At 42.0% G+C, this 13,087-nt stretch overlaps 1 protein-coding gene across 2 annotated transcripts in view; it reads left to right on the top strand.

Annotated features, from left to right (window-relative positions):
• Nucleotides 1-13,087, top strand: part of LOC143038806 (uncharacterized) — a 36,547-nt gene that overhangs the window by 14,331 nt on the left and 9,129 nt on the right. The window contains exons 5-9 of one of the 2 annotated variants that reach the window (XM_076208364.1): nt 1,216-1,415; nt 8,027-8,137; nt 9,495-9,629; nt 10,961-11,195; nt 12,072-12,169. In XM_076208364.1, the coding sequence (XP_076064479.1) occupies nt 1,216-1,415; nt 8,027-8,137; nt 9,495-9,629; nt 10,961-11,195; nt 12,072-12,169 (779 nt within the window). Of the gene's footprint in view, nt 1-1,215; nt 1,416-3,857; nt 6,241-8,026; nt 8,138-9,494; nt 9,630-10,960; nt 11,196-12,071; nt 12,170-13,087 lie in introns of those variants that run through there. The other variant, XM_076208354.1, reaches the window with a different exon arrangement.

Here is a 13,087-nt window from a genome sequence, read left to right as displayed (position 1 = left end):
TTTTTTTTTTTTAACTTGTCTTTTGGGTATATTTCATCATGAATTACATGAAACTCGTAGCCATAATATGACTAAATAAAAAGAAATAAAGGCAAAGTGCGGTTGAGTAGCCATTGCTTCATCACAAAGATCACAAACGTTGGCATTCGAAATCAATCAACATCTTAACCTCGTTGACTGCGTGCCATACTCTACATATTTTGTTATGGATAACGTCTGACGATTTTATTCATCATACAAGACTTATCACACTGAGCTTCCACGGACTTATCACACTGGGCTGTAATGATGTTGTAATGATTATAATTTATTTTATATTACTTGCTTTTGTTTTGTTATCATTTGCCTGTCTGATTTTCATTTATTATTAGTTATATGTCAATTTATTATTATTTACTATTTACCTGTTTGTTTATTATTTAACTATACCTATGCATTTATTTATGTATTTTATTTGTTATTTACATTATTATAGTTTTTATTTATTATTTTATCATTATTATGATTTTTTTCGTATCCGACCTAGATATGGACCAAAAGGTCTCCTGTCGGCATGCTCCGCCTTTGTAATCCTTTGGGCTTCCGCGGGCTTCACCAGCACCGACCGTTGAGAATTCGTTTGAGTGGAAACGACTTCGGTTACAATATTTGAATTTTCAAATATCCAAATATAAAAATCCCGTCATATATAGCAAAACTGAATGATGAACTAATAGATTGTAAACCTATACGAATTTTAGACACACTGTTGAAATGTTTTTATTGAAATCTAGATTTCTGTAAGTGAAGTCATAGTCTAGTTATTCAAATGGAGGATAGAGCTAAGATGTGGAAGGAAAGATAGCATAGTAGTCCCGTTGACTGAAGACCAATTTTGACCTATGCTTATCCCCCATCCACCTTTTGAATAAAATCGTCTGGCGTCATTAAGAATAAAATGAGTAGAATAAAGCACTGGGTTCAAGGGAATAACAACGAAATATTTACTTCTTTAAGGATTCTGTTGTGACGAGCGCAAGGCACCTTTGCTCAATTTAAAGAAAGAATCCCCGTTTTGACTTGGTCAGTTAACCAATGCAAAAACTCCTTTAAACCTCTAAGACGCTCAGTCCTATTTAAATGTTTAGTTCTGACCAATCGCAGACGATTCTATCCATTTCGAAATAAAACCTCGATGCCGAAGACCTTGATTTCCTTGCCACTCGACCTCGGCAGGTCCTCCTCGACAAGGCGCTAACAGGCACGACCTTCGGAAGTTTGAGTCTGACTTTACCCAGAAGCTTTCCAAGCAGTTGGACCACATGGCCAAGGGCAAGGGCAAGGGCAAGGGTTCCCAGCAGCAGTCAGGTGGGGCGGGACCCCACCAGGAAACCCGCGGGGGACCAGGAGGACAGCAAATGTCCCCCGACCAGCAGGTAAGGACTTGTGTGCGAGTCAATACCTATTCGCGATTCCAAGTAATAGAAGGAAAGTCATTGTTATATACATATTTTGGCTACAGCCAGGTGTTTTTATTCAGCTGAGGGTAACCCCACCCGTGTATGTGTGTGTAGTGTGAGTGTATATGTGTGCGTGTAATGTATGTTTACATGTATGTGTGTATATGTGTAATGTGAGTGTATGTGTGTGCGTGTAATGTATTTGTATATGTATGTGCGTACTTTATGTGTAATGTGTGTGTATATATAAAAGTGTATGTGTATGTTCGTGTATGTGTGTGTGGGGGGGTCTGAGAGTGAAGAAAGTCTTCCTTCGACGCCTCCAGTTCTTTTCAAGAACCTTCCATTCCGTCAGGGTGTATATTGGTCTGGGCTAATGAGGCCCATATCCAATACAGGCCAGCGTCTTCAGGCTGTCCAAGAAGCTCCCGACGGCCTGGTCTCAGTAAGGGCAGTGGCACCAAGCCAAGGGCCAAAGGATTCCTGTCCAACGGAGGCACTGCGGTCAGGGCTAATGAGACCCGTCTTCCGCCAGTTGCACGGTGCCTTGGACGATCGTGAAGTCTCCCGGGTCGGCACGGGAGATCCATTCTCGAAGAAGGCGGCCGAAGGTCAGGGCTAATGAGACCCATCTTCCAACGGCGCCGCCGTTACCTCACTTGAAGAGGTTCATCCTCCGGCGGGCTTCTAAGGTGCGGGCTAATGGGACCCGACGCTCCACTGCCGACCTCGATCCAGGCTTATGTCGGAAGCCCTTTTCCAATTCGAGGGCGCTGGTCGGCAAGGGGAAAGATCCCTGACGGAATGTCGTTTCTTGAAGAGGTCGCTGAAGACGCGCGGTCGAAGACTTCCCTCACTCTGGCGACGTCCTCCGGAGGCCTCGGAGGAGCGAGGGTCGTGAGGGCAAAACACATTTCGCTGACACAGATTGGACGGGCGTGACCTCAGCTGACCGAGAATGAGGTCACGACCAGGTCACGGTGGGTGGAGACCATTTTGACAATGTGGAATAGTTCTTTATCACTTTCATTAAACAAATACATAAATATACACACAAGTAGGTAAATAAATGAGAGTAGATGAATAGATTTAATTGTTTGAATAGATACATGAAATTTGTTCAAATGTCACAACTGATGCTCACTAGATCTTCGTCAGATTCTTTGCCCTAACGCTTATCTAATTATTAGTGATGGTTATTCACTTATGACGATTTTCATGTGATTTCTATCGATTGTATAATTAACCTGCAAAATCTACCAATGGCAAGGATGAAATTTCACCGTGGATTTACGATTTTCTGTAGCAATTCCTGAGGCAAGGAGAAGGATGGTTACTACACTATCATTCAGTTACTGTCTTGTGTGTGTGTGTGTGTGTGTGTGTGTGTGTGTGTGTGTGTGTGTGTGTGTGTGTGTGTGTGTGTGTGTGTGTGTATGTATGATTCACCATCACGGTATTGGATTACGTGCTGGACTTGTGATCGACAGCCATCACCCTCCCGGATGAGAGCTCAGAGCTCTTACAAACCCGATCTGTGGGTCATGCTTACGCCTTACACACACACACACACACACACACACACACACATACACACACACACACATAAACACACACAAATTAATTATTTCAGTATCGCTGCGCTGCGAGCCGTTACTCCAACTCTCGTGGGCGGGGAGTTGTGTGTGTGTGTGTGTGTGTGTGTGTGTGTGTGTGTGTGTGTGTGTGTGTGTGTGTGTGTGTGTGTGTGTGTGTGTGTGTGTGTGTGTGTGTGTGTGTGTGTGTGTGTGTGTCAGGTCACAGTATTACCCATAGATCGGTCATACAAGAGCTCTGAACTCTCATCCGGGAGGGTAGTAGCCGTCGATCACGAGTCAAACACGTGATCCAAGACCATGGTGAATCACACAAACACACACACAAAACAGTAACTGAATGATAGTGTAGTAACGACCCTTCTCCCTGTCTCAGTGATTGCTACAGAAAATCGTAAATCCACGGTGAAATTTCATCCTTGCCATTTGTAGATTTTGTAGGTTTTGATTATATAATCGTTGTAAATCACATAAAAATCGTCACAAGCGAATAACCACCAGTAATAACTAGATCATGGTGAATTACACAGGCGCGTGCGCGCGATTCATCCACGCCCGTTCTCTTCGCCCCTTAGTCGTGAGTTGACACAACTAATCCATCTCGTTATCTTGTGCAAACGCTATGCTGCGCAACTCGACGCGTGGGTCGCCACATTCTCGATTCTGCGGTTCTTTTGTTAACTTGTTTGTTGTGACGCGACCTCACTCCTGTCGCACCCGGTTGGAATGAGATGTAAACATGTGAAAGGATGCTAAATGAGGCAGAGTCGAGGGCTCCTACGGTTAGGTAGCGCCAGAAGATGGACTCACTTCCACTTCTGGCGGAACTAGGCACCCGTGGACGTGGCTGAGGTAGGGAATGACCTCAGAGGGACAGTTACACATAAAAAGTCAAATGGATTGTTGGTCGTGTAACCTGAAGCCGTTGTCTGAATTATTCCATGCAGTACGAATAGAATAGATACGAGATTAGAATTGATAAAATACTAAATGTAAATTAGCAAAGATTACATCGTGTGATTGTGTATCGACTACACACTTGAGGCATCACTGATTAGAATATATATCATCAACAATATTTATCATAAGAAACATAGTCAAAAGTGTTGTGTTAATCACTGAAAATATGATTCAGATAACAATTGATAAATAGTTCATAAGTGTGCAAGTGAATGGACCATTTAATTTGATGTTTGGTGGAGGATAAGTGCTGTATGGAATATACGCCAGATAAAGACTGACGACGCATGTACTAAGGGTACTACGCTTTTAGCATTCCGAGAACGAGGAGAAGAACGGATTTTGTATTGCATGGCTAAATAACTAGCGCTTCTATCCTTGGAAAAGATATAGCTCGGAAGAGATAGAAACATCGAGGTAGAAAAGGAGAGATTTGGGAGGGTAGCAGAAAGGAGGGTAGAAGAAGTTAAAAGTGATCAATATTCTCCAAGTGAAATTTAGTTTCCATCATAAGAGGCGAAGTTAAGAAGAAAACTACGGTGTGAATGCGTGTGTACCTACGATAACAGACATAGAGGAGCTTTAGAATAAAGAACATCTGCCAGGTTTCGTGTGTCTGAAGTGGGAACAGCATGTCCAAGCGAAAGGGTCGTTGGATCCGATATAAAACACACGACTGCCTGAGCTCGAAGGGCGGGAAATGGGTCGTCAGGCGACCTGGCCTACTCCTCTTCCTCCGACGTGGAAGACGGTTGACCAGATGGAGAGGTCGCTTCAGTGACCGCCATCCTCGTCGAACATCGGGGAAGTGGATCGGCATTCCTCTTCGTGGTAGAAGGAACAAAAGAAAAACGGCGAAAAGGAAAGCTCTCAAAAAAGCGTCCCGAAAGTCGTTTAAGTTGGGGATAACGGAGAGAAAGGTTGGCCGTACTAACGACACAACACTTGCTGCTGCCTCTCCCTCGAAAAACAGAAGAAAATCGAAAAAACAGCAGAGCAAACTCGACAAGTCTAAGAAAAAATCGCGGCCCGAACGTAAAGTCAAGGAGGATCTTTCAGTATCACAATGGCGGATTTCAGTAAAACCTAGGCAGAATCCAGAAAGTGCGTTGAGTGACGTCAAGACACAGGACGAGACCACGTCGCCTACCGACGGATCATACCTGTCGCCAAATTCTGCCTTCCAGAACAAAAGAGAACGGCTTCACAGGGGCGGCGACGAAGAAGGAAAAACTCGATCTCAGGTTCTGAGTTCGAAGCAGAAATCGCAACGGGAAGCAGTTCGGCGATGGAACGTGGTTTGCGCAGACCTTCCCCGACTGACCGCCCCGAGCAGGGAGTTACCACCCAACAGACCTCTAAGACACCTCCCTTCGCCCCCGGCAACCCGCAAAGGACGCCACCAGCGGCAGACGGACATGGAAGTCGTGGCCATCAGTTACTTAAACCTGATCAAGAACCAGAACTCAGAGAAAAACCCCAGGAAATCCGTGAGGGAAGAATTCTTGGAGAAGTACAGAAGAGCTAGGGGGATCTCGCCGCCTGACGATCCCAAGATATCTCCACCATCACCAGAAGCCTTCCTTCCAGTCCTGCCTGCAGCTTCTGTCAGGAGACGGAAAATGTCAAAATCTCCTCGACGGACTCCCAGGAGTGGCTCGAAACACCCACTTGGACGTAAGGTTCCTGGTGAAGGACTTGAGCCCAAGGCAGTGCTTTCCTTCAACACCGATGACTTATTGTCAGATGTGTTATCCATGACAGCCCTCCCCTCAGGGCTCCACTCACTCAATCTTCCACCGGTAAAGAAAGATAAGAAGAAAAGGTCACCGACCAGAACGAAGACACAGAGGAAGAAGAAACAGAAGGCGGCCCGACAGGAACGGCTGCTGGTGTCGCAGGAGAAAGGTGCCTTTTGGTACGAGGTAACCGCGAGGGTGCAACTCATTCTCGGGGTCTCCAACAAGGAGGAAGAAGAGGAGGTTAGGAGGACTACGAGAGGCAATAAGTCCGGGGGTCCTAAGAGGCGAACAGGATCCACGACGACTGATGGTCACGCGGTAGTCGGCAAACGTCGCACCAAACATTACTTAACGAAATTCAAGGGAGCAGCCATGGAAGGAATCACGAAGAATCCCGAGGGTGGGTGCTCCAAAAATCCTGCAAGAGTCTTCAGAAAAGTTCTGGAATCCTCGCCGTCCTACGAACCAACAGAAGTCAACGAGGAAGAGTCGGAGTTTGATAGTGTAAGATTTCACTGTATTATCTTTCTTAACTCGGTTGTGTGTGTTTGTGTATGTGTGTATGGAGTGGGTAGTACACAGACATGAACGCAATATATCTGGGGTGGAGGACATCTGGCGGGAACCGTTAAGTATCCAAAAACAACAATTTACTAATTTAATTATGTGTCGCCAATGTTTGACTACTTGCATTAACACAGAAACATTTGATTATATTATTATTTTCCTTATCCTACTGTAGTAATATATTCATTCCATGTGATTTTGGGTATCATTCTAGCATAACTTTCGTTGTTGGGTATTTCATATATATATTTTCTATATATATCAACTGGCTTTTATTTTTTTGTTTTGTTTTTTTTGGGGGGGGGGCGATGTCACACTGTCCGGTACTGCCGTTGCTGTTGTTGGCTTTAAGAGGGGGTTTACAAGGTTCGACAGACACGTGTTTAAAGTGATGTGTGAACGGAGGTATTTGGGGTTTAACAAACGTGTTCGACAACCTAATACCCCGTTCACACGTTCACACATTAAACACGTGTCTGTCGAACCGCGTTCGACGAACCGTTAGACCGTTAGACCCTGTAACAGCCTCCCTTAAGAGTCATCAGACCCGAAAGGGGGAGATGGTGGTCGTCGTTATATCAAGTTCTGGGCTGTCGCCAGTTCATTTTATCAAGTTAATTGAACTTGCATAGCTGGGCGCGTTACCGCAGGACAAGTAGTGCGTTACCGAAAAATCTTCGTATACATACTGCATATGTGTATATACACATACACATACGCAGTAACGCGGACCGCTGTAAGGAAATTAAAATCGGTAACGCATTGAGGGGAATACAACCCAGATTTTTCGGTAACGCACTACCTGTCCGGCGGTAACGCGCCCAGCTCTGGACACCGGCACTAGGCTAAATGAGTTTATTTGGCATTTCATGAATATACATGAAGTGCAGAAATTGAAAAGAACACACAGTTCGAAATAACAATTACAATTGCCGAGGATAACACAAAAGAAGCATTTAACTTTTGTCGCTGCGTTTTTTTTTCTATATGTATTGATGCAACAATATTAAAAGTATCTAAATGCAGAGATGAAATACATGGGTGTTCTTGGTATTTTGAGCAAAGTGATACAAACAAGGACCTTCAATTTACCGCAATGCCTGACTAGTGACGTCAACGACCTTGGAATGCCATCCACTTCTTCCCTCAGTGAGCCTGACAAGACCACTTGCGGCAATTGAGAAGTTATACATTGTTATCGTTCTCATGTTCTCTTTATGGGAGAATATATCAATACCATTATTTGGCCATAATGATAATAAGTTAAAATATTAGTTTTTCTTTTAATCCTTTTGCAGGTTTCATTTACTTATAATAATGTATTTTGTTTTTTATTTGCCTTCTACCTGGAAACTCGTATTTGGATATTCTTAATCTAACATACCTTTTCACTTTTGAAATATCTTTCAGGCTCATATCAACTTGCTTGTGTCTTAATATATTTATAAGTGTAATCTATTTGTACAAATATCATCAAGTGACTGATTTATAACGTTTACCTTATTTGTGTCGAAGTCAAATATAACCTTTCTGTTAAATAAATTCGTAGGTTCACATTTTTATTCGCTTTTTTTTAATTGCTCAGTCGATCTATTTATCTATTTATTCATTCATTTACCTGATTGTTTTTACTTACCTATTAAATTATTTATTTATTCATTTATTTACTTATTCATCTATTTTACTTAAACGTTGTTTATATTATTTCTCTCTTCTCTTTCAGGGAAGCGAAAACGCGAAGAAAGGTGGAGCACCGGCAGCAACGGCAAAGAAAACGAGAAAGGGCAAAAGAAAACGTGACACTGCCACTTTAGACGACCCGGGCCAAACTGGTGTATGCATTATCTTACTCTTCTTGTTGGATGTTTCATTTGGGTAAAATTTTATTCAGCCAAGGGAACGTCAACGTAATTAAAGAATCAAGACATCAGATAGTTCTCTCTTTTGGGAACTGAAAATTAAGAATGTCCAATTCTTGGAACGAAAAGTCCCGAAACTTACAAAATCGCAAATAACAAAAACATGAGCCATCCTCATAGCTATAGGCTCCCTCCCTTCTATATAGAGTGGCCGAGCTAGGGCATACACACACCGTTCATCCATTCTGCATATATATACATATATATATATATATATATATATATTGTATATATACATATATATATATACTGTATATATACATATATATATATATACATATATATATATATGTACATATATACATATACATATATATATATATATATATATATATATATATATATATATCACAAGACGAAAATGTAGTAGCACATTTAGTAAAATGTTTTAAATTACCCACTGTCGGAGAAACAAAGCAAAAGAAACAGACGAACTGTATATTTCGACCACTACTGTGGTCCTCTTCAGCAGATAGGTACAAGGTAAGATGTACAAGAATATATACAGTGAGAGAGGTACAAAGTGGGAACAAGGGGAGGTGGCTCAAGTCACATATCCGAGGTGGGGCGGATTCGGGAATGGTAATTGTAGCTTTAGGAGAAAGATAGTCGAATCTTTCCTCAACACATCAAAAGGGCAATGGTCACCTGATTGTATAACAACTTATGCTGTGAATAAATTATTACCATTCCCGAATCCGCCCCACCTCGGACATGTGACTTGAGCCACCTCCCCTTGTTCCCACTTTGTACTTTTTTCACTGTATATATTCTTGTACATCTTACCTTGTACCTATCTGCTGAAGAGGACCACAGTAGTGGTCGAAATATGCAGTTCGTCTGTTTCTTTTGCTTTGTTTCTCCGACAGTGGGTAACTTAAAACATATATATATATATATATGTATATATATATACATATATATATATATATATATATATATATATTTTAGTAAAGGAGGGGAGCAGGTTCTCAGTAATACACGTGGAGTTAAAAACGACAGCATTGTTGTAGTTATTCAGTTTTTTCTTTGTATTCTCGATTTTCCTGATTAGAGATTTTCCATTAACCGGGTGAATTGAAACTAAGTCTCTATATTCTTCCATTTTTTCTTATTTGAGTTCAACGTTTTTAACTCCATATATATATATATATAATTATATATATGATATATAATATATATATATATATATATGTATATATATATATATATAATGTTCGTGCGTGCGTGTGCAGGTGTGTATGTATATATGTATCGTTAATCCCCCCACAGGTCTCAAGGGTGGGCGACTCCCGGTCCGGATCCTCCAAAGGCCGAGGAGGATCGAGTAGCACCCGGTCTTCGTCCTCAATGGGGCGCCACAAGAACGTCGAGGGTGACATTCAAAGTCAAGCCTTCGATCCGAAGGTACGTCAGGAGGATCTGATCCTCGGCTGAGGATGAAGCTTGTGCTCCGTCTCGTGCCCCCGGAGAGATCAGAGGTTCATGAAAGTCTTTGGAGTACTCAGAGGAGGGTCAAAGTCCTGTGAAGCCTTGGAAGCTCAAAGGTTCCTCTAATCTGAATTAGATAATCTGCCTTTGGCCAGAACAGGCTCTTTTAGATCCCTTCTGGGGTATAAAGGGTTAATGTAGAGATGATAAGATTTGTAACCTTAAATGATCTTCTGGGCATCTCATAGGATCTTATTTTGACTAACGCAAAGCTATTTAGTTCAGAGAAACCCGTGGGCAGTCCAGGGTGAATTCATTCCTCCTCTTTGCTCCATCCATTTTTCCTCTGGTTTCCTTCTACTGTTATATATTTTTCTTTCTTTCTCTCTTTCATTTTTCTTACTCTCTTTTTCTTCTTTCTTTCTTTTTGTCTTTTTCTTCTTCTTTCTTTTCTTATGTATATTTGGAACGGTCGACTTCAACATCGTCCCGTGATTCGAATGTGTCCAGTGTGTTTCCCAACGACTACTGATGACTGCCACTTGCCCAGACTGCCCGAACGCATGGTCTGAAGGTGATGATTTCAGCTCCATCTGGGCGCCTTTTGCCCCCATTTCCTCAACTTTCATCTCCTTTATCTTGTATTACTGTCTGAATCTCACCTTTTCAACCCCCGCATTTTTCACCCGTCCAGTTTCACCTCTTCCTTTCTATCAAATAGACCCTCGATATAACGTATCTCGATATACCGGATATCGGATATAACGAACAAAAAATCTGACCGGACAAACCCTCGCTATAACGGATTTTCATCCGTTATAGCGAGGGATCCTCGGTTATAATGGATCTTTGGATATAACAACAGACCCGTCCCCATATCGTCCGTTATATCAAGGGTTAACTGTAATTTCTAATCCTATTTATTTCTAATACCGGACAAACTTCGGGATATAACGGATCTGTCCGGTATTTCTATTGGATATAACGGATCCTCGATTATAACGGATCTTCGGATATAACGACAGACCCTTGTCCCCATATCGTCCGTTATATCGAGTGTTTACTGTACATCCTATTTTCTCTTTCACATTTATTTCATATTCCTCTGTCATATTTTTCCCTCTTGTCCTTCTGAAAATTTCTTAGTTTCATCCTCGTTTTTGCTCTGACAAGTTTTCTTTCTCCTCCTTCCATCTCTCCCTTTTCTGCCTCACCCTATTTCTTCTCCTCATTTTCCCTTTCATATTTTTGTCTTTTGTCTTTTTCGTCTCCTTTCTGTTCCATCACATTTTCTCTCTCTTCCACAGCGCTTGCGAGAGTTACAAGCAGAGATGATCCAAGTTCGTGGCGAGAACGAAGAAAGCGAAGAGATGATTCGACTGAAGGCGGCGCTCGACGGGACTGGTGTTGGAGGTCGCGACTCGGGGCTTGGGGGCAGCACCTACTCCGCTGCCTCCCGAGGGTTCTGGCTGGACCTCCCGAGAGCGCCGTCCCATCGGGCTGCTGTCTTCACCCTCCCTGCGCAGATGACCAGGCTTCAAGGTGAAGCCGAGGCCCATTTAGCATCTTTTGGTTAATAATGCAGAGACAAATTTAGGTTAAGAAGAAAACAGACAAGAACTAGTTTATCAACAGAGTGGTTAACGAATCGAATAGACTTCGTAACCATATAGTGAGCGCCGAAACAAGTGGATTTTTTAAGAGAAGATTAGGTAACTTTATGGATAGGGATGACAGGTGGTAGGGGACATGGGACTACCTAGTGTAGGCCTTATGGTCTCTCGTAATCTCTTCCATTCTTATGTTTTGTTTTGTTTTTTCCCTTACCGTCAGAAACTGCTCATGCATTTCAAATCCCAAAACAACTATTGTGCATTATATATATATATATATATATATATATATATATATATATATATATATATAGATATATATATATATATACATATATACACACACGCTCTGCTGCGAGTCGTTACTCCAACTCTCGTGGGCGAGGAATTGTGGGGGGTTATGAGGTCACAGCATTATCCACAGATCGATCATATACGAGTTCTGAGCTCTTTTCCAGGAGGGTAGTAGCTGTCGATCACGAGTCCAACACATGATCCAAGACCATGGTGAAAATGGTGAATTACACACACACACACACACACATATATATATACACACACACATGTGTATGTGTGTATGCATGTATATACATATGTTATTATAGACATAATGAGTTTTCATTTCTATTTTCCAAAAAGTGCAAAAATATTCTTTCAACTATGAACAATATGTATTCATGTATGAACAATACATATGTATGTATGTATGAACAATAATGTGTTGATGGAATTTGATGGCATTCAAGTATAGGATACAAACACATTTGGAATTTGACAGCAGCTGACAGATTACACTATCCTACAGGGATCTCAGCTCTGGAATATCTACATCGCTATGTTCGCCTTCGGTCATCTCGAAAACTCCTTCACTCAACTGTCTTCACCAGGCACAGAGATGTTGAGGTGGGTGGGTATTCAACAAGAAAGTCTTCCCTTACATTCTCCTCTTTTGAGACCAATGTCAGGTACCTGCACCAGAGCCCTTACATGCCTGAGTGCCACCCCAGGGCAAACTTCTCAGTGATGTCCCCCTTCCCCCATACTGGCTTGCAAAATGATTAAACCAATTTTAAAAATGTTATTTAATGTCCCTATTGCACAAAGGATAAGGGAAAAATATTTCGTATTCTGTTGATTCCAACGCAAAATTCGTATATTACGGTGAAATATTCAGGGCTCCTTTGACCTTTTTTTTATTATAATTGTTTTATCAGCCTTGTGGGCAGCATGTCCGGACTAGAATTGCCATCCCCCTAAGGTGCCGCCCCAGGGTATATGACCCCCTGTCCAGCCCATGTGAGGGCCCTGACCTGTACGTGGTGCTCTCACAAGATGGACATCAGAGAAAATCATCTCCTGTCTGAGCACTCTGTCTCTAAGCTGGATTCAAGGTCTCTGCATCAGCTTTGGCCGTATTTCTTCCACATAAGGACAGCTGACAACCATCAGTTGCTCCTATCCTGCTACTACTATAAGCCAATTACATAAAACTGTACCACACTAACATAACACCAAGGTGGTAAAAATACAGCTGATGTTAATAGAGATCTCAAACCTGGTACGGAGACTGTATGTTAGCCCCACATGGCTACACTTCCAGATAGAGGTGAAAATGTTGACAATTTCTTTTTTATGATAAGTGGCAGGATGTTGATGTCCTCTGACATCCATCTTGCAGGACCACTACTTCTAGGTATTTGCCATAGGCCGCACCATTAAGTTTTACTTGTTGATGAAATTATTCACAAATATAATATCAAAACATATCTAGCTCAGACAATAGCTAAAACATCCTATTCTAATACCAAATAACAATTTAAG

The sequence above is a fragment of the Oratosquilla oratoria genome, chromosome 2, assembly GCF_046742065.1.
Source record: "Oratosquilla oratoria isolate Oo_2021 chromosome 2, ASM4674206v1, whole genome shotgun sequence".
Taxonomy (NCBI): Eukaryota; Metazoa; Arthropoda; class Malacostraca; order Stomatopoda; family Squillidae; genus Oratosquilla; species Oratosquilla oratoria.
This window is presented reverse-complemented; position numbering and strand designations above follow the sequence as displayed.